This window comes from Pseudopodoces humilis, chromosome 4, assembly GCF_049639895.1.
Source record: "Pseudopodoces humilis isolate 2021_Gansu_Grassland_sample_001 chromosome 4, ASM4963989v1, whole genome shotgun sequence".
Taxonomy (NCBI): Eukaryota; Metazoa; Chordata; class Aves; order Passeriformes; family Paridae; genus Pseudopodoces; species Pseudopodoces humilis.
Window position 1 is genome coordinate 16,905,582 of NC_142203.1, and position 22,613 is coordinate 16,928,194.

A 22,613-nucleotide genomic window follows, 5' to 3' on the forward strand; every position below is an offset into this window, starting at 1 on the left:
CGTTGGGAACTGCAGGCCGCCGCCCGGGGCCCGGTGGGAGTTGTAGGCTGCAGCGAGCGGTTAGTGTGTGGCGTGGTCAAGCCTTACGCTGTGGCCAGAGCCCCGGAATCTGGTTTCGGAGCTGATTCTCCTTTCGGTTCGGGAGCAAGGGGCCACCGTGGCGGGGCGATGCGAGACGGCGGGCCGCTGGGGCGAGTCGGGCTGGTGCTGCTCCTCATGGCTGCCGGGTCGGGAGCGAGGCCGCGGCCTACCGCCCCCGGGGAGCAGCCCCCATCTAACGTGGTGCTGGTTGCCTGCGACTCCTTGGTGAGTGACCGGGGCGTGGGAGGGCACCCTGACAGGTAAGGGAGAGCCGAAAAATCCTCGGCGCTGGCCTGTGCGGGACCGAGGCTGAGGCACCACGGCCGTGGGGATGCATTGCCCAGGCCAGAGGTAGGGGCATGCGCACACGGGCCCGTCGCGTGGCGAGGCATTCGCACCTCGGCTGTTCACCCGTGTTGCAAACTAAACGTGGCCCGCTTTTTAGGGGAGAGTACGCCGTGCTCCCAGCAGAAGCATTACACCAGTCGAGAACCTCTGCGCAGGTGGCTCCCGCCGTCTGGTGTGATACTGTAACTTGTTACCCGGGGCGTGCCAGCAGGACTCCGGCGTGGGACAGCCGCCGCCGGAACAGGGCTGGTGGGGAAAGTGAATGATCTTCGGTTGGTGAAAAGCCTAATGGCAAGCAAAGTCACCAAACCCGGTTATCCTTCCTATTGTAAATCCTAAGATTGTTAAGACTCCACAACAAATGGGATAGAGAATTTCTGTAACCACAGATGAAATTACTGTCTTATCAGGCATCAAGTATTGGTTTACTGGGGCTGTTATAAGGTATAACAACACAATAAACTTGTCAGACATATATCTTTAGTGGTAGGCATCTAACGGCTTCATTACAGTGATTTATTAATATATTTCACTTAACTCTCAAAAATAGAAATTTTTCCACTCACAAGTACTAAGCCTTTCATGTATCTTCACAGTTAGCTCACTGTGCCTGCCCAGCACACTGGAAATGCTTTGATGTATGTCTTACTCTGAGGAGCCTTGGTTTCTCTAACTCATCTGAGCTCTCCTTGTTGTGGAATCAAACATAAGCTCCGTGGTGTTAAGCTCCAAGTGCTTTTGCATTTCATCACTTCTCTTTCACTATTGAGGAAGTTTGATTTGTAGCCTTCTTAGGCTTCCATCCTTGACTGCACAGATGAAAGCAGCTGGCTTCTTGCCTGCTGCCTGTTTTTCTTGGGATGAATTTTTTCTGAATATTTGGTAAACATGTATTAATTTTTTCAATCCCTTAATGTCTTTAAGCACATTTTTTTGTGATTTCAAAGATAAAGAAATAGCTCCTTCTTTATTAATGTAATAGTTCCTTATCGACTTTCCTTGCTTTGTCTCTATTGTCTGTTAGTTTTAGTTTCAGTAAATCATCTCACTTAATATTCCAAAATAATGCATGTGTTTTTGGTCCAAATTTTCAGTTCACCAGAAGTCTATTTACTGTATTACAGTATTTAAGGTCCTGAGGGTTACTAGCAGAGGCTGCAGACAAACTTAGAACTTTTATATGTCCCCTTTAAGCAGGAAGATTCTTGTAAACTGTATTACAGGGATTAATGAGGTAACCCTTACAAAAAAGAAAGGTGAAAACCCACAATGTTTGTGGAATTCTTATGTGAACAATTAAGAAAAAGGTGCTGTTTTTGAAAAGTGTCAAATTTGCATAGGCATACGAAGAACAATATAGTAAAATAAATGTGTTGTGTAAGCTCTTTTTTGAGATGGATTTGAAGGTAGAAATAGATGAATTATTTTGATTACATCACTAGTAGAGGATAGGAAGGATTGGGTACTGTTGAAACTAACAGGTTTTCTGGAAAAAAAGCTCAAGTCCTGCAGGCTGTTAAAAGGTCTGGACTTCCATTAGAAAGTGTTCTTGCCATTGATGTCTATGAAGGAATCACACCTATTTTACCAAGTGGGACAAAACTTTTTTCCTCAGTGATGCTGGATTGTGTTTGGCCTGCAGAACCGTGACCTCTTGCTTGAGCAGCTAGCTTTCTGCTGCTGTGTTGAGTCAGGCACTGTGCTATTTGAAGGGTTTCCTAGTGAAATGTGCTAATGAGCCAATTCAGCTCCTGAATTGCTACTTGAAGTTAACTGTGTAATGGATGACAGGCTTTGCATGCAATGCATCTCAAGTTCCTGGATGAAAGGTGCTTATTTGTGTGAATTTTATTTCCTTAGGTGTTTCAAAACCTAGAAACCCTACATAGTTCTTAGAGGATGGATTTCCAGGAATAGCTGTTGAGCTTCCACCTTCTCAGCCAATTCAAGACACTTACAACTTTCACTGAATACCCTGTCATCTATAGAAACAATGATCATGTCACAGTACACCAAGCATCCTGTGACACAAAGTACATGGAGTTCTTTTGCTTCTGTGTCCTTGAAAATGGTATCATAGTATCAATACAAGGAACTGTTGTCTCCAGCTGTTCAAACAAAATTTGGTTGGAGAAACTTAAGAATGTGTTGTTGACAGGACTGTGCAGCAGTTGTGTACTTTTTGTCATGATTTAGGAATGGTGTTTTCCAATTTAGTGTTCCCACTGAAATCACTCCAAGCCATGTGCCACTTGCTTGCTCCTCTGTCCCTGTCCCATTCCTCTGCGGCAGGCTGGAGCAGAGAATTGAAAGCACAAAAGATAAAGGTCATAGGATGTGGTAAGAACAATTTACTAGAAACAGCAAAATTAGAGCAGTTTACTAGGACAGTAACAGCAGCAACATTAATAACAAAAATGTAAAAAGACAGGTGAGCAACTCACATCTGAATGCTCACCACTATACTATGTAGAGCCTGACGGTACCTGACCACTGCCACACTACCTTGACATGGAAGGGACCCCTTCCTCTGTTCATGGAAAATGACGTGAGGTGGTACACAATAACCTCCATGTCTTAGCCTTGTCCTCTTCTGGCTACTGCAAAAATGAACCCTATCCTGGCTAGAACCAGGACAACTTTCTAACGAGCACTTTCAGCCCAATGTTTTGTTTAAGTGCCTATTGTGTATTACAGCTTTATTTCCAGTTTGTCCTACTGAGTGCTTGTTCAAGATGCCATTTGTAGTAGTATACAAAATTAGGTTCATTTAGCATGCTCTGATATGAGCTGATTTCAGAGACTGGGATGTTGCAGTTAGCTCTACTGGTGCCAAATAAAGTGACTTTCTACAATGCTGGGTTATCCAAGAGTATTTCTGCAAGAAACCAAATGGCAGGAATTATTTTTTTCTGCAGTTAAAACTGCAGATGCACTGTTGCCTGTCTGTTCACTGAAGAGCTGGTCAGGCTGGGGCTGCATCTTATTCAACCAAGCAAAGAAGTAAAACTGACAGATAAAACACAATTACATGAAATATGGCACTCTGCATTAAGTCTGGTTTCATGTGACGAAAATCTTCTGCTGTAAAATTACCTATTCAGAATGTTTAGTCATTTTTCAGTTACTGATTAAAAACTCTGTCTAAACAAATAGGTGAAAAGGAAATTAGCATTATGAAAGTATCAAAAGGGTACCCTTGTGGATGGGATTTCTGTGGGAGAATAGCTTTCCTTTAGCTTTCTGATCCCTTTTCCAGTCTGTAGTTTCAAAGAAGTTCACAGAGAAGTGGTATGGATAACCCTTTAAAAAGGATGAGGGATCAATGATGTTTTCACAGAAATGTTACAGAAGTATGTGTGCTACTGTACACATCTTACAGCCTTACTCCTTGTCACCCTTCACCTTACCTACTCCCATTGAATGTGTCACCCCTGAAGAACTGGAGCTTGGAATATGTATAGTGATACAGTGGAATTAATTTTACTGTAAAGAAGCACAGTTATCTTTTCCATTGCACTTTTTCAAAAGTGATCCATTTTATATTGACCTACGTAGAGCTTCTCAACACTGTTTTCCATACCTGCGTAGAATTGGCAGCATTTGAGCTACACAAGTCCAAGGTAACAAACAAATGAATTAATGCAGCTGATAGTTTGCATTAATTCTGTTTATGTGTTGCCTTTGTCTGATTGCAGGATGGACGCTTAACATTTTTTCCAGGAAATCAGACTGTGGATTTACCTTCCATAAATTTTATGAAAAGACATGGCACTGTCTTTCTCAATGCCTACACCAATTCTCCAATTTGTTGTCCTTCCCGCGCAGGTAGAACCAAGCAAAACATCAGATAAGTGCTTGCATGTGTCAATTTAAATACGTGGTAATGGTGGGAAATTTGAAATGACTTAGTGGGGAGGGATTTGTTTTGTTTTTCAGTAACATCCTTTTGTTTTACTGTTTAGTTTGTGCTTGAATTCTTATGGTATTCTGTTTCATCTGTTGATCTCTTCTATTTCTTGTGTTTCCTCCTTTATTTTTTGTTTTCTTTTTTTCAGTTAAGTGTAAGCTCCCAAATTTTTTTATAAACTCCACTGAAGCTTCAGATTTTTAAAAAATCTTCAAGATTTATAGAGAAATCATTGATTTGTTCTGCTGCAGTGCTGAAACTACATGCAGAACTACTCTCTTTTTCCAATACAATGTTAATAAATATCTTTCCTGTATTCAGCAAAGAGTAATAAATAATAACAGCTGAACAAAGTGATAGCTGTTGTCACTGTCTTCTGGATACATGATGCATCCTTCAGTAGCTTTAATTGAATACTTCTATGTTTTTATTTACTTAATGTGATACTTGTTCTGTGTTCGATTTCACACTTGCAGAATTTTCTAGGAAGATAGAAGGAAGCTATATTCCTCAATCAAAGGTTGCATCTTAAAACATTTCTACATTTTCAGTTGTTGCAAAACCCTCCTTAATCTGTAGCCATAAAAGAGATCCCCCTTTCTCTCAAAGCATACACTGAAAGAAGTAGCAGGTAAAGGCAGTCAAATACAGTGTTACATTTTTAATATTACCTTTATTGATTCCCTAGTCCCCGTTTCTTTTTTTCACGGTCACATATTAAGTGAGTGATGTTACATGAACAAGCAGTCAACCTTTTTTTTCTTGTCTTCATGCTTGAGTCTTTTTGGCCAATTTTTATTGCTAAGAACAATGAACTTCATGTTCAGTTATTTAATTTTATGAAATTTTTGAAAATAACAGGTTAGTACTCCTGTGAGAAACAAACTGCATAATGAATTAAACAGTTAATCAGTTATGTGTAGCATTATAGATAGCCGTGACCACTGAGCTCATATGTGTGGCTCTGAACCAGCAAGACAAGTTTTGCTCAGCCAGGAACTTGGATACCTGCAAGGAACTGAGGGTGCATCTTTTGTGGAGGTGTCAGGGATGATACCAGAAGAGATGGTGGGAAAGAAGGCTTTGGGGTGGGGAAAGGATGAGTATTGCCTTGTGAGGCTGATGCACTTAGCTTATAGGATATTTCTAGTGCTTGTGGAATTACTTAATCTTGTTTTGGGACTAACGTTAACTCTAAATTAGCATTGGAAAGTGTGAACAATTCTTGATAAGCTGCAAAGAAATAGGAATTCACTAAAAAAATCTTCCCTTATAGTTTCTTTGCAACTCTTGCCTTGGTTTCCTTTCTTCTTGGTATCTTCTTTAATATTCTCATTTTGTGTCTGCAACTGGAAGTGAAGTAGATTACCTAAAATGAATAAAATTGAAGGCTTATTGTATTTATGAAAATACTATATTGTAATTCTGTCCACATATACACTTAACTTTAAACTCATATTAAACTGAATTGTAGTAAGGAGAAGTAATACTCTGAAACACATATAAATACAGGATTGTTTCATCAGGATCTGTACTACCATGCCATTTTCTTTCAGAAATCAAGAAGAGTATTTTCTGATCTAACTAAAACTTGATTTAATGATTGCAAGGCACCTGGAAAGATAGGATCCTCTTCTCCTATTCTGGGGATTATTTGAGTAAATTTTGTTACTTGTATTGATTATGAAATAAGATTTGGAAGAGTAATACTTTATATTCCTTGTTCTATTGTATCATAGTTTGGATTTTTAACCTCTTTAATAATGAGAGGATGAATCCTTTCTCAACCATATCGGTGTGGGGTACTAATCACTCATCTTTTGTTTTTTTTCCAGCTATGTGGAGTGGTCTTTTCACTCATTTAACAGAATCTTGGAATAACTTCAAAGGTCTAGATCCAGATTATGTAACATGGATGGATATCATGGAAAAGCATGGCTACCGTACACAGAAGTTTGGGAAATTGGATTTTACTTCTGGACATCATTCAGTAAGGTAATCAGGTAGATTCTCCTGCTAATAAATAGGCAGCAGTGAACAAATCATGTAGTGATCTGTCACATGGTTTCAGTCTCCAGCTGAAATTACAGTAGCTTTAATTTAAAAGAAATTGTGTTAGGTACCTAGCAGAGATTGGTCCTGCAGCTTTATGGAGAGGCAAGCATATCCCTTGCAGCTGTACTTTGGCTTTTATACCTGTAGTTGAAAGGTAATACAGGAGATTCTTTCAAATAAAAATCTCAGACCCAGTTGACAAATAAATAGTGTGAATCTGTGCCAGAATGTGGAGAAGGGTCCACAAGATGGAGTGCTATTTCTAAGCATTATTTTGTAGATGTGAGAAGAGCCACTCTGACATAAATGGATGATAAATAAGAAAGAAGAGTCAGAAGCAGCCATAACAAGGCTGAAGGTCTGAGTATAAAATAGATGCACAATTGTTATTGCTCAATTGAATAACAATTCTCCTTTATGCCAGAATTCAAAATCGCTGAAAGTATAGAGGAAGTTCTTCAGGAATTCATAATGCTTTTTGCTTGGAAGAAAAGTGAAGAAAACATTTTCTGCTGATTATGTGACTTGTGTATGTATTTTCAGTAACCGTGTGGAAGCTTGGACTAGGGATGTTAAATTCCTGCTCCGACAAGAAGCAAGACCTATGGTGAAACTTACAGGCCATAGGAAGCAGTTTAGAGTGATGGAAACAGATTGGCAGAACACTGATAAAGCAGTAAATTGGATAAAGGAAGAAGCTGTTAACTTTACTCAACCATTTGTTCTTTACTTGGGGCTAAATTTACCACACCCATATCCATCACCCTATGCAGGAGAAAATTTTGGATCCTCTACATTTTTAACATCTCCCTATTGGCTTGAAAAGGTACGTGAGTATAAAATTTAAATATAATTTTATTAATAACTGTACTTATTACAAAAAATATTTTATTCCTGATTTTTCAAGATAGACCCAGTTTTGATATTTCACTACACAGTAAGAAAGTACTTGAATGAGATGTTAGATTTCTGATTAAAGGCTAAGCAAAAAGAAATGACAAATTTGTCTTTTTTGTGGGAAAAGGTTTGTTATCAGTACTTGTTGAATCAATGAGTAACTATGGAGTTCAATGGCTAGAAACACATTAAGATAAATGAGGTTGTTTTTCTTCTTAGCTGTAAATTAATTTTGGTAGTGGTCTGAAGTTCATTGTAATGAACATTCTGTATTTTTCTTGTTAGAAATGATACATGTAATGATTTTGTCTGAGTTTTACAGTGAAAGGTTGACTTTTTCTGCAGTGGACCTAGAACATGAAACAACATAAGACACAACAGAAGTCTTCCTTTTCTGTTAACTTTTTCTGTGCTACTGTAGGTTTTCAAGCACAATAAAGTGTCTTTATGTCTTTGTGTAAAGCTAAGAAATGGCACTCTGTTCCAAAGAAGAAATACTTTTTCTCTGTCTTGTATATTTTCCAGTTGCCATTATCTGCCATAAAATATAATTGTGTTAGAATAGATTTAATTGCAGAAAGGCATTAACATTCTCTGCAGCTGCAGAATTAGAATTAGGTTGATAAGACTTTAAAAAACCCCTCCATATGCAATTTATATAACTTGTGGCCTTTTCCCCATGAGGACTGCTAAACATTTTTATCTAGATATACCAAAAATACAAATACTTAGGAAAAAAGTATTTAAAATGAAGGTTGAGAGATGTGAATTTTTTCATAATAGTGAGGTTTGTGGATTTTTCTGCGAATGATGAGAAGTTTGTGGAGAGAAGAAGAACTTGGGGAAAAAAAACCTTTTAATTTACAAAAAAGAAACACCCAGCTTAGTTATTAAGGAAAACTTGCTGGGTGCTAATTGCTAGGTTAAATGTGTCTTGGGAAGCATAGGTACTTTATTTTGTCAGAGACAGAGTTATAACACCTGTGATGAATTTTTGTCATCTTTTATCCAGTCAGAGTACCTTAACTACACAGCTTGCTGGGGTCCTTCCTACAGCTGCGTATACATACTGCATTGTGTGGGCCATATATTACCATTTATTGACCATTGGCCAGTTCTTCTGCAATGTCATGGTCATTTTTTTGTCATGGAAATGTCATTTTTTTGGTCATGGAAGAAGCAGTCTTTTAAAATTGCAGAAGTAATCTCATGAAGGAGTTTGATCACATAGGTGAAGAACTGAATTAAATGTCTTGTTTATTTGAGCGGTAATACAGAACAGAGTATCCACATGGTATGTCTGTGAAACCCTGTGTTGTTAAGCAGATGGTCCCCTATATTATTTTGCCCAAGCTGTCATTTTTTCAGAGCATATGGCTTCTTTCTTAGTTATAAATTATGTGTCTTGGTTTAAGATGATTCAAAGGGGTAGACACTCTAAAGTAAGCTCCTCTACTTAGTTTCAACCAATCCCTTTCCACCAATAAGGAACCAATATCAATAGATATAAGTGAAAAAATAACATTTTACTAACAAGTGAAACATACAAAAAATAGCAGTGAATAATCACTAGATACAAACTTGATGAATCTCAGGAGCTTCATGGCAACAAAGACGCCCCAAACTGGTGGGGTGCTGGTCCCTTCTAATCTGACAGCCCCCCGCTACTGACTGCCTGCAGGGGGCAAAGGGAAAATAGTGTCAGACTCTTTCCAAGGTGGCACCTGCCACGGATTACCATGCACTCCAAGAAACAAAGGGGATGGATGGCAGCAAACCCTCCTGGGAAAGTTGGTGCTTACAAAGGTCTAGTGGCAGATGGGAAGGGCTGGCAAGTGTGGTCAGCTGATGTGGGGTCAGCACTGCTGCTCACTGATTCCTCTTGAACCCGCTTGACTCCACTGGTGTTGGTGCTGGTGCCTTCTGATCTGCTGGTGTGCTGGAGAAGAGAGCAGGGAAAACAGGTCTCTGGACACTGCTGTGGAGTGGCCCAACCTGCAGGGGCCTATGCAGACCCTATGATCAAGATTCACTGCCTATAGAGTTTTCAAAGATCACTGGGAATGTGGTTTCTGTTTGCTAAATGCAGTTTTTTCCTGGTTGCTGCAGTTGCAAGCCCATAAACACACCTGTATCAACCTCTCTGGGGCAGGGTCTCCTCTTTCCACAAAAGAGGAAGTCAGCTTGGGTTTCTTGACCTTTTAAAGTGACTGGCACCTCCTGACACCCCTGCAATTCTGGTTCCAGCCATGCTTCAAGTCTTAAAGACAAGTAACAATCTTACAGCACAGATAGATATGGAATACAGGGCAATTTTGGGTTACTCTGGACATTACAATAGACAAAGGGATTGAGGCTTTGTGAATCCTTGAAACTGGGCTGAAGTCCTGTAGAAAAGAATCATAGATGGAGAGGGATGCTTTTTTTGCTCTCATCTTAATCAGCTAATAAATACCATTTGCAAAGTCCAAAAGTAACATTATGTAGCCAAGAACTTTGAGCAATAAGAAAATGACTGAAGCAGTAGTAGGAATATACAAATAGATTGGCTTTTTAATTTTGTACTGATCTCACATTTCTTGATAACTAAATGGATTTGATGTATGTAGAAACATGTAGAAAATATTAGAAAATTGGATTAATGTAGTCAGTTCTTTTTATCAAGATGCCAAGACTTGTCATCACTGTCCTGGAGGCTTTCCCAGACAACATGATTTTCCATGTCGTTCTCTAGACCCACATAACATCCAATCTTTTAGATCTGTGAGTTCATAGTTATTCTACAGTTATGAAGACTCTATGCCAATATTGTGTACCTACTCTAGAAGAGTGTTCTGTGATATCTCTCTTAAAAATATACAGCAGTTGTTGAATCACATATTTGTGGCTCCTAGCCTTAGCTTCTAGTTGATTTTCATAGGTTTTTAAAAAAAACAATTTACCTGGGGAAGCTTTGGGGAAGCACGGAGGACATAGCTGCACAGTGTAACAACTTAGCAGGTAGTGTTTCCTGGGCCACAATTGCAGAACTGTGAATTTATGCTTTATAGTTTTTTAAATTAAATCTGTGTTCAAAAACTTGTTTAATTCAGTTGCTAAAGTAATGTTAATTTCCTCTTATTTTTTAGGTAAATTATGAAGCTATTAAAATACCCAAGTGGTCTTCTCTTTCAGAGATGCATCCAGTAGACTATTACTCATCATACACCAAGAACTGCACAGGAGAGTTTACAACAAAAGAAGTGAGAAATATTAGAGCATTTTACTATGCTATGTGTGCAGAGACAGATGCCATGCTGGGTAGGTAATATTTTATTACACAGTGGGTTTTCTAGTTCTAATTTTTTTTAAAAAAAAGTGCTGATAGGACTGATCGTTGCAGGAAAAAGATAGAAAAAAATCCACCACAATTCACATCTGGGAATAAGTTGTTGGAAGTTGCTCATTCCGTCTATATGATGAATGACGGGATACCCTTTTAGGTGAATTGAGAGCACTCTGGAAAGTAATCACAGACAGCATCAGAAGCTCTGTAGAAAACCAGTGACTGCAGCAAAATATTGCATGGCCCATTGCACTGGTTTAAATGGGAAAATTACCTCACGCAAGCTGCCCCTTCTCCCCCATCCCCTTTTGACAGCACAGGAAATACTAGGGGAGACCACAAGTAGGAGCAACAGTTATACTGAAAATCTCGCAATAAACACAATATTGATAAAAAAGGACACAAAGGGAGAGTGCCCTACCCAAAAGAAGGATGTTCACCAACAACAAAGCGACTCTCTCCCCAAAGAGAGTACCCAGTGTGGTTTTCCCAGACAAAGGCAAGATGGCACCTGTCATCTCCATCCCCTCCATAATGGAGCATGCAGCTCAAGGAAAGAAAAGCAATGAGGCAAAAAAGTTTCTGCAGTTTATTATCATTCCCCTAACCTGGAAACAAAGGAAAACAGGGACAAAACAAAGCCTGGAGAGCTAATTAATCCAAATAAAGAGTCCTGCTTCTGAAAGTGCTAGCCCTGACAGTGGCACCAGCAGCAGAAGCAGTAGTAGCAGTGGTGGTGGCAGCAGCATGTCTCATCTTCCTGCTGCTACAGCAATAGTTACAGCTTGTCAGGGTTTCCGGAATACTTACAGCCTCATGACTTCAGCAACAGTTAAGGGAACAGTTCACACCTTTCCGCCACTGAGGTAAGACTGAATCAGCTTCAACACACCTTGGCCTTTCCTGCTGAAAACCATGCTCTCTCCATGACATAGGTGGTATGTTATTAAACAATCGTGGAAACTCCACCCCTCTTTTCCTCTGTACCCAGGACACCCGTGTACAAGAGGAACTAAGTCTCTTTCATTAAGTGCTAGCTGAAGTAATGGAAACATTTTTGTGAAGGGGACAGACTGTAAAAGCTGAGCTGTAAGAAAAGATAAATCTTAGGGCATGAGTAGTTTTCCTTAGAGACTGATTTCAAATTTGTAAACTGGATAACAGTTGTTACACATAGACTAAACAGTAAGGTTACACTTGGAGTGTCCCTTAAAAGCATATTATTAAAAGTTATGAAGAAATAATTAATTGTACATTCAGAATTCTTCAGAGTTTGCAGGAAGTTATACAGATACAAAATTTTCAATGGAAGTTGGTCTTAATTTACAGTATTGTATTTTTTGATTTGAAAAGTGACCATGAATGAACAAGAATTTGTTTAAATACTAATAGGAAATTCATGATCAAATACACTAATCTTTTAGGCATATGTCCTAAACCAGGACAGCATATTATACTGGAAAATGAATTAAAAGACAAAGAATTGCTCTTCCTCATTTTAAGAATGAAAAGAGATCAATGGAAACAGCTTTAGGAAATGAAGGGATTGTGAAGTAACTGCACTGCAGTTGTAATTTTATAACATCTTTTAACTAGAATGTTTAGGTATGAATCATCCTAAAGTTTTAATATTTAAAATATCTAAGTGCTTTGCCTAACTATTGTCTTCATTGATCTTGGCCCTGTCTTTGCTGCAGAAACTTATATAAAAAAAAAGGAGTGCATGTTGTGCCTTCATTGCACAAATTTATGTGCAACAAGAGCGGAGTTTCCTCTGCTGACTAGGAGAGCTCCTTGAAATTTGCATGCTGCTTTGCATGTACAGACCTTGGAAAAAATATTTTTAATGTATCCTTTTCAGTATCTTTTTGTTGTTGCAGGTGAGATTATTTCAGCTTTGCGAGATACTGGGCTTCTTGGAAAAACAATCATTATATTCACTGCAGATCATGGAGAACTTGCTATGGAACACCGTCAGTTCTATAAAATGAGCATGTATGAGGGAAGTTCCCATGTTCCTCTTTTAGTTATGGGTCCAGGTGTAAGAGAACAGCAGCAAATACCAAATGTAGTATCTCTTGTGGATATATATCCTACTATGCTTGGTAAGTTAAGTAATTTCAGGTGACTTTTTTTTGCCTGCATATTATTCTGCATTTGTATCATAGTCAGAGTGATGTCTCCACTTGGAGGCAATATAGTAAGACAACAGGACATAATTTATCTGTGGGCTATATATATGGACTTAATAGAAAAAGTGAAAAAATAGATGAAAAAATAAAGAAACTTGTAATCTTTGTTATTGCTATTACTGCCATCCACATAATTACACTGACTGATTATATATAGGATTATTTGTTGCTAAAAAAAGGGAATAAAACACATTTTTGATATGAGAAATCCTTGCTAACCTTCATGCCTAACAGTTTACTATAGAAATTAAAGTGTAAGTGCATCCAGAGATGGGATTAAACCTGAAAGAGGACAGGTTCATTAACTTAGGAAAGTTTAAAGTGTTTTATGAAGGGTCATGTGGAAGAAGTGTGATGAAAACTTTGTATAGGAAATGTACAAATGATCTGGGCAAGAGTAAAAAGATGTGATAATGGATATCCATCTTTATGAGATATAAAAATACTCAGTGTTGGATAGTGAATCAAAGAACTAAAATTACTTAGATGGAAATCACTTTTAAGACGGAATTTTTGAACAGATATTTGTGATAAATTGTGCAACAGACAATTATGATTGATATTAAATATCAGGTAAATTTTTCTTTTGAGGCTTTATCTTTTAGGCTTCCAATCAGAAAAAAATATTCTTTTCAAACCAGTCTGGAAGGATTGCTCTCTAAGAGGTGTCACATGTACACTGCAATTGTCTGGAGAACATGAGTGAATAAAACTGTACTTCAGTTACTAGTTGTAAATGTCAGTGAAAAATCCACTTCTGTATTGTCTGAAGTTGATTTTCTAACAACTGAACAGAAGTTATTTATCTATTTATGTCTCCTCAAAACTTTTGAACCAGTTATCCAGTTAAAAATATGATAAAAAATCTGAATGGCTTTCTCTTCCAAATTTTGACATCAAATTGTTATGTATATATATCTGTACTAGATATAGGTCTTATACAAGTTATAGTAGCCTATATAAAGATTTAAAATCTTTTATTTCTTTCTCCCTTTTGCCCAAGTGACATAATTGGTCAGATGGTTGGTTTAACATCTTTCTGTCTTTTCCTCTTGGGGGGATTTTTCATTTGGCCTATTTTTCCCCAGAATTTACTGGGCATAATCCATTCCTTCTGTTGTGGCAGTTCCCCTTTTCTGTACTCTAAACGTCAAAAAGACATGTATGATGAAAACGAAAACTTGAAGAGCCATCTCTATCGTGTATTGTGTTCTCAGTCTGCATGCTGCTGCTGACTAATGAGGAAACAGATTTCAAGTCTATTTTTCTGACAAATTTAATTGCTTTGCTTTGTGTTGTCTCAGGGGAATAATCTGTCTTAAGATGCCATCCAAATGCTTTGCTCAAGACTGCTGCCTGCCCTGGCTTTGAGAATAAGTGCAAATATTTTGATTCCAGCAGAATCTGTGTGATATAAATGTAGAGTCGGAAGTGCAACTGCTCTTACATTTTGTAACAGGATGTAGCATGAACTCCAGGCAGCACTAGCTTTGTTGGTCTGTATGGAAGTACCTTTGGCTCTCTATTAGAACAGCAGGAGTTTCTGAAGGTGACAGGACCGTTCTTCACACATAGAGAATCCAGTTACTGCAAGTAATAGCATTACTGGTTTAAAATGACAGAAGAGCCCATATCCCTTTTTCATTTGTTGGAATGTAGTATGTATTTGCTCAATTTTTTTTGCCCCTGCATGCCCAGGAGCTACTTGCTGGGTTTACATATTATGGGTCTTCCTATTACTTAGATGCTAGCTAGACAAAGGACAAAAAGAAAGATGTGTGCTGCTGAAGGAAAGAGTCACCTATGAGCAATTTATATGCACAGAGTATCACCACCCAACACAGAACAGATTAAATACTACCACAGTGCTCTGTGAAATTGAAAGTTTTGAATTTTGGATTACTATAGACAATGTTCAGTGGGGTGATTAAAAATAGCAGTACTGTCATACATGGTTTTTAGTACATGCTTGGGATTCTCAGCTGTATTTTTCAGAAAAATCTTTGCAGCCTTTTAACCTGATCTTTGGGAGCTAGAGAAACTTGTGGGATAAGTTGATGCTGAGGAGCTTATGGATATTACAGCATCTTCTGTTGGCCATCTGGTACACTATGGAGTCATTCAGTGTTTTCCATACATGAGCACTATATTGATACCACCTCAGATACCATCTTTATCTCCAGTCCTGCCAAAGAGGCAAAGTGCCTTGCTCCTCAAGTGCCAGGCCAATTGTCACCAGTTATAGGTGATAATGATGGATACCTTTATAAAGCATTTCATTATTCACTAATGAAGAATGCTCCAGATGAGCTTAGCACCATTATTGTTCAAGAAATAAATGGTTACAACATGTTGGAAACATGTACAAAGACATGTTCGCAGTGAGAGACTTCTCCAGGATCAGGCTGTTCAGGTATAAGCAGTTTATTTTTTAGGTATAGGGAGGAAGGGATCATTTACACTGCCAGCCACAGTGTAAATGTGGTCAGAGAGGAAGAGAGAGTGGAGAGAGGAATCAGGGAGCATGAGGGAAGAAGAGAGGAGAGAGTAAGAGTAAGAGAGGGGAAGAGAAGTAAAGAAATTAAGACAGTAGGAGCACGTAAGAGGAGGTAAAAGTAAGAGAAGGTAAAAGTAAAGGCAAGTAAAGAGGGGAGAGAGCTTAAGAGAGTAGGGAGAAGGGAATCAGAGTTAAGAGAGCATGAGTTAAGAGAGCGAAGTTCTTGTTACAATACTTTGTCTTTTTCTATAGTGAATATTCTAATTCCCAGTAACCAAGCACTAAATGACACACATTCTATAGAATTTACATATAGCCTATAAGAACTACTACATTACCATACAGTGTTGCATTTTAAACTCTAAAAGCTACCTTTCAAATTCTTCTCTTGCTGCTTGAACTTTGGATTCACTCTCAGCAGAAGGGCATTGTTCAATCACCAGGGATTCTCCTTCTGCTGGCTAGGCTATTGTTCTTTGGTTATATAGTAACTAACAGTTAGTATCCTATAGCTGAAAGCTAGTTTTCCATTCTATTTCAATCCTAGGTTTCATATTTTCAGGATCTTTTGCTAAACAATCATATTCATAAGGTTTCCCTGTTTTGTCTTCCCCAGCACTGGAGCTTTTAGGGTCCTTTCTGTGTTACTCTTTTTCTCCTTCCTGATGTAGTCAGAGCAAAAGAGAAATGTCTGCAACCATGATTAAGGAGTAAAACAGCACCATCCATCAAAGGAGACTATGGTGATCAATTTTCACAAACTTCTGTTAAAGGTTGAGTTATACATAGATGATACATTTGATCAAGATGGTGGGCAGCTTGCCTTAGGAATTTCCTTAAGGTATTTTTTATTGCACATTTTGGGATAATAATTAGGGGAGCATGTTTTATTATCAACATTCCTAGTAGCATTGTGTTAGGCTTTTTTAATTGTGAAAACAGCAGTAGCATTTTGGTTTTGTGTATATTTTCTTAGATATAGCAAGAATTCCTGTCCCACAGAACCTAAGTGGATATTCTCTAACACCACTGCTATGTGAAAATGCTGAGAGCAAAGCATCAGCCAGCGGACCTCGGCCCTCATGGGTGCTGAGTGAATTTCATGGGTGCAATGTGAATTCCTCTGTGTATATGCTGAGAACTGGCAAGTGGAAATACATCACATACTCGGATGGCTCTTCAGTATCACCCCAACTCTTTGGTATGCTACTTCTATGTCTTGACTGACTCATTAATTTACTTTATTGCAAATTGAATCTTAACTGACTTTTTTTTTTGTTACAGACCTTACTGCTGATCCAGATGAGCTTACAAATGTTGCCATAAAATTCCCAGTAACTGTACATTCCTTGGACAAAATACTTCGCTCTGTAGTTAACTATCCTAAAGTTTCTTCTGCTGTTCAGGAGTATAACAAACAACAGTTCATCAGTTGGAAGCAAAGTTTGGGTCACAATTACTCAAGTGTTATTGCAAACCTTAGGTGGCATCAAGACTGGCTAAAGGATCGGAAAAAGTATGAGAATGCAATTGACAAGTGGCTGGGTAAGTAGATACAGACAACCTGGATTTCATATGAATGAGGATATAAAAACATGCATTTGTAATATTATGCTGTATTGCAAGTGTTAGAATTATTTTCTTATATAACCTATTGAAAGCAAAGATTCCTGAACTATTACTGCTTTGTATCAGAAAGCCAAGAGCATTTTATATAACTAGTCAGCAAAACAAAACTAGAGTTTTAGATGTTATTGTTCTGTAAGTTTAAGTAAGTGTATACTGAAAGGGTAGTATGCAAATATTAATTGCATGTAAGGAATATTTAGTGAATTACAAAAGTACAGAGTATTGAGCATTCAAACTCAATAGGAATTTCCATTTATAGGGAAAAGCAAAGATTATAAAATTTAGTGAAGTAAAGTACCAGTTACAGTTACAGAAATTTGCTGTGTGTAGTATAAGTCCAGATTGAATACACATTCATCCACGATAAAGAATTTATAGCAGTTGAAGTATAATCAAGAAGTTGGTAACCAGTACAGGTCTGAACATAGATGTGGTTTATACAAGTACTTAACTGTATCAGCATTCCTGTGTTACTTGTGAATGACTCCCCATGTTTTCAAGGTCTGCCTGCTAATCTCTTGCTTCTGGATCTGGTACTTACCATTCCCTGCTGTTTAAAATTCCATAATATTCATAGGCTCCTAATTGAACATGTGTACAAGTGAAGAAGAATCTGATCTCTGGTCATCATCATAAATTGAAAAAAAACCAACAAAAAAATCCCACAGCAAAAGCAACAACAACACAAACAAACAAAAACCCTCTTGCCAAACCTATGAGTAGAGCAGTTCTCTGAAAAATGATAGTGTGATTTGCATAACATAAATTAAAAATTGCTTGAATGCAGTTTGATTCTGTAAGTAAATGCGCATCAGTGAGTGGAGAACTGAAAACTATAATGTACACAGAAAAGACACAATTGAAGCTTGCAGGAAGAGTTAACAGAAAAATACTATTTCCCATTTTTCCAGTGACCTGACAAAAAAAGTAGTTTTGAAAGAAGTTAAGATTTAGGTAACAACTCTTCCACGTAAGGGAACATGTAATTACAGCAGTGCTTAGGTTTGCTAATTCTTGGTCACCATCATTGCTGCTATAGTACCAGTTCACAATGATGATATACTTCATACATAAAATGTTTTCTGTAATCTGTTATTAAATGCTCAGTAGTAGCAGTAAGCCAGTAAAAATAAACACAAAGATGAGAAATACTTTCTGATGGCTACACACTCATTTCATAAGCAATTTACCACTCAGAGTTCAATCTTGAAACCCTGTAGCACATATCATAATACTTATTAAAATGAGTTCAGGTATGGTTGAAATTACTTAAAATAAATGGGCTGCATAATTAGAGGAGGTATTTATATGCATATTAAAGTTTGTTCAAGAGAAAAAATGAAGAAATTTCCTCACTTTCTAGAGGTCTGGACAGAATGCATTGTGCAAAATGGAGTAAAATGGAGTAAAATAAAATGATGGTGAACTGGATGTGTTTTGTGTGTGTGCTTTTTAATGACTGAATATTTAAAATATAGGGAAAATTGTATTTTGTCAGTTCCGTGAACAGTGCTTTCTTTGAAGAGATAAGCTCTTATGACTCATTAATGTTAGGGTTACAAAAGTGCCATTTGTGATACTCTCTGAAATGGAAAAAACAAATAGGGAAAAAAACTGGCAACCACATCTTCTGCCACAGACTGTCCAGAGAAGCCCAGTGCATGGGAACAGGCTTATTGAAAACCCAGAAAACCCCAGGAATGTGCCAGCTCACAGGGCAGAGCTTGTTGTTTTTCAGGAGACCACATAAAATAGTTCTTCTGCTGGGTCACATGGCTTGCTGTCTGATTGTAATATGAAATATGTATACTCCAAAAACACAAAGTAGAAAGATGAAAGAGAAATTATTACAGCAGAAGGTGGCACTTGCTAGTGCGGTATTTAGAAAAGTTTTAATATCTGTTACTCTTGAGGAATAGTTTCATAAATGAGAAGTGAAAGATAACATGTATCTTTCTGAAGTACCTTGCTGTCAAGTGTTGCTTTACAGCTTTTGATATACTTAGGTACTTGTTTCAGCTTTTGTGAAGTCACATTAGTTTTAATTCCTCTCTCTTACTGAAGGTGCAATGACTAGAAGGTTAAAATTAAATTGGAAGCAATAGGCCTCTCCATAAAACATCTTTAATCTTACAGGTGGAATCATCCTGAGGTCTTTAGGCATATGTAATACTTAAAATTCCTCTGAGGCATTGAGCCACGAAAAGCTGGTATCTTTACACAATTCCTTGTAAACACTAAATTTATATATACAACCTTATTGTGTATAGAGCAGATCCTTACTGGAAACCTAGAGAAACTCTGAGATTTAATGAAATGTAGTGAATAACAACATATCTAAGATGGATAAAGGATTCATTCTTCACAACAAATGGCCATGCTTTTCTTTAGAATTATAAATTTTTATTTCTGTAATAGTAATAAAAATTACCAGAAAAGTGCAAATATCCCCTTTGCCATTGTCTGAGCATCCTGAGCCATTTACAATATAAACACCACCTGCTGATGATGCAGGATGGGTGTCTATGTGACATGCTTATAGACAGTATTGCCCTTTGTTGTAAACTGAGAAATTAATCTGTAAAATGCAAGAATTTTTGACAAACACTGCATAAAGATTAATCAGAAGCTGATATATAAAATATTTTTGTTCTATTTCATATAAACTGTGAATATAATACAGTTATGAGAAGTAGTCACAATCATAAGTCCTAAAATATCATGTCATAGATACAGGAATTCACAGGAAATTATGCTGTAATGATTATGAAGTTGAATGTGTTTGCTTCAGGGAACACCAGGTGATTATGAAGAAAATCTAAATAAATTCCTCCAAGTTGCCTATTCCGTTATGAATTGCTGTGTAACTCTAATCACAAATTAGTGAACTACTGGCACCCTCTCCCGTGGCATTCATCAATTAGATACAACCATCTTGCTTATCACATTACTAGTAGTGATTGGCAGGGTTCTCTAAAATGGTTTGAGGAAAAGTTTGTGTTAGTTTCACAAATACGTATTGGGAAAGGATTATTCTCCACACAAATGCATAGAAATTTGGTCTCTTAACCAGATCATATCTGAAGTGCTACTTAAAAGCCTAGAAAATATTTACTTAGAAAATACGTTTCTAGAAATTATTCTTCTTTTACAATAAATAATAGCAAAAATTGTGGAGGTCAGGTTGCAATCAAGTAACTAAACACATTAACTAAATAGCTAGACTTTCATAAGAGAAGCAGTAGAGTAGGGCTAATTAGTAAAAATTATCTAAATGAGTAACTTTCATCATCATATTCTAGCTCATCTTCCTCATCATCCTCCAGAAGTCCATATTTAAATCTGTGATAAATTGTGCCATCCTTGCCCATGTATACAATGTCATCTTCGTCATCATCATCTTCATAATCTCGATCTCTGTATTCAATCACTTGATCCTCCTGGTAGCTGGGATTCTTGTCGTAGTTGCTTGCAGAGGAAGGAAAGGTTTTGGAGTGATTTGTCAGCTTCTCATACCGTCCTTTACTGACAGGCTGGGTTTTCGTTTTTGCCTTTCTCCAGATGAATACAGTGGCTCCGATGACAAGCAAAAGCAAAATGCAAGTGATAACAAAGAAAGTAGTTTTGCTTTTTTGCTCGGGGGGTAGAGTTTTCTGTAATACACAGTCATCTACAACAGCAATTAAAAACAAAAAAAAAAAAAAAAAAAGGATGAAATGAGCTTGTATTTGTGTGTGTGTTTTTAAAGTCTGGTACAGTGTGTCCAATTCAGTAATAGCAGTCAACAAAATACCTAGTTTTTCTGGCACCACAATGGTGTTTTTGTTGTTCTTATATAGTAAGGATGTCAGTAAGGTTGTTGGGATATCTATTCTTCATTATTTGATTCAAAATAATGAGAAAGAAGCAGAAAAACTATCAGGTGCATGAATGCAATGAAGTAAGCTAGTTGATCAGCCAGTCATTTTATGAAATGCCAGGCCATTTAACATAGTAGCTTTGAGTGCGAGAAGTTGCCATCTCCAGCACCAGACATAATGGTTATTATTTGAGTAAAACCTTCCCTATTTCTGATGAAGCAGTAGAAACACACTGTTTACCAATAGCACATTTTCGCTCTAGTCCAGTTTTCAGGCAGCATAATGTCAGCATAATCAACCATAAACCACTTAGCACTGTTCCTGCTCTTCAGCATGGTCCTACCTTGTGTTTCACTGCAGTCACAACACTCTGGGGTTTCTGCTGGGTCAGTGTCACTGCAGCAGGGCAGGCAGCGGCTTTCCTCCAGGAAGAGCTGCATGCTGGCTGGACAGACTGTGCAGTTGAGAGGACCAGGTCCCTTGCACTCAGTGCACGAGCTGTCGCATCTCTCACACTTGGGTTTGTTCTCCTTCAAACACAGAACACAAGCAATGCACCTCTAATTTTGTGTATTTTGGACCTGACCTGGCAGTTCTGTCCTGTCAGTCACCATTGTGGTTGTCATCTCTGGGCACCAAGAGTGTCAATGTGAAAATACAACAGCAAATTCAAAATTTCCTATTTTCTGATTTCTCAGTGATCTGCTTGTAGGATGTAAAGTGTTGTAAGACCTTAGAGATCTCACCTAGCTAGGCAGGATGTACAAATTTACTCATGCTTTTAAGCTTTTTGAGCCAGGAAAATAATTGACCATGGAAGAAGCAGTATGAAATAGAGTATGAATTTCCTCTCTACCCAGGGAGGAAGCAAAAGTAAGGAATAAAGGTGGTTGGGAATTTTTTAGAAAAACAGATTTCTCTTAGATTGTGTCACTTTTTTTTTCTACAGAGAGAGTTTAGATTCAAATACTCTTCTTAAAATCCAGGCTTCTGGGAACCTTTGTGTACAGAGACTATCAGCGGTCACTGTGATAGCACCTGCCTTGCAGAATACTCTGAAGTCACTTGCTTCAGTGTTCTTCACAGTCTTCACAGTTCCTGGCCATGGGACATGTCCACTGTGAAAATCTGGAAACTCTAATAAACTTTCAACAAACTTGTGGTTAGGATTGCAAGACTGTTTATCCTGGATGGAAAAACCTGTGCAAGATTTCAGGATCATAGCTGTTCATAATTTCTTAAGAGTCAAAGCTTTTGCAAAGACCTGCAGACCTGTGTGGTCCCCAGCCTCAAGTAAGGCCATTTTTTCAGATTCAGTGCTATGAAGTGGGACTGTCAAGAAAATATTCCAGGACAGAGACTCCAGGGTTTGTAGCATCCCAGGTGTGCCTTGCTGCTATGTTCTTGAATAAACATCTTTAGAAGGCAATTGGTGTGGAAAACTGGAAGGTGGAGCACCCAGACTTATGGCACAGACCCCAAACCTAATTGTGGCCCTGCTCAACTAAATATACATCTCTGTTAATTTCAGCCTGTCCTACTAGAGCTTTCTGCCAACAGAGCTGTCAATCAAAAATGCAGAAGGATTTCTTACAGAAAAGGCATCAGAAATCCAAGGAGAAATCTCAGTTATACTGAAAGAAATAAACACTATCGTTAATAGAACTGATTTGTTCATGTAGTTTTGATATCTTTGTTGACCATAAGGTAACCCCAGAAAGAGAAAAAAGGCTTCCCCTGCCAAAAGAGGAAAAAAGTAAGCATATTTAAAGATAGGCACTGTTAAAAACTCAGAGAAGAGCAATGTGTTGTTTATACT

General features: G+C 37.9%; 2 protein-coding genes across 2 annotated transcripts in view; one reads left to right on the forward strand and one right to left on the reverse strand.

Moving 5' to 3' along the window:
• Nucleotides 1–44: 44 nt before the first annotated feature.
• On the forward strand, nucleotides 45–22,605 carry ARSK (arylsulfatase family member K). The gene is made up of 9 exons (XM_014259100.2): nucleotides 45–306; nucleotides 4,128–4,257; nucleotides 6,175–6,334; nucleotides 6,938–7,220; nucleotides 10,420–10,591; nucleotides 12,497–12,721; nucleotides 16,282–16,506; nucleotides 16,590–16,850; nucleotides 21,744–22,605. Exons 1-9 carry the CDS (start codon nucleotides 169–171, stop codon nucleotides 21,752–21,754), a joined length of 1,605 nt encoding a protein of 534 aa, XP_014114575.1. The 5' UTR covers nucleotides 45–168; the 3' UTR covers nucleotides 21,755–22,605.
• Nucleotides 19,491–22,613, reverse strand: part of PCSK5 (proprotein convertase subtilisin/kexin type 5) — a 228,590-nt gene continuing 225,467 nt past the window's right edge. The window contains exons 36-37 of the mRNA XM_088054567.1: nucleotides 21,138–21,324; nucleotides 19,491–20,604 (exon numbers count right to left, since the gene is read on the reverse strand). Coding sequence (XP_087910693.1) covers nucleotides 20,201–20,604; nucleotides 21,138–21,324 — 591 coding nt within the window. The 3' untranslated portion in view covers nucleotides 19,491–20,200. The remainder of the gene's footprint in view (nucleotides 20,605–21,137; nucleotides 21,325–22,613) is intronic.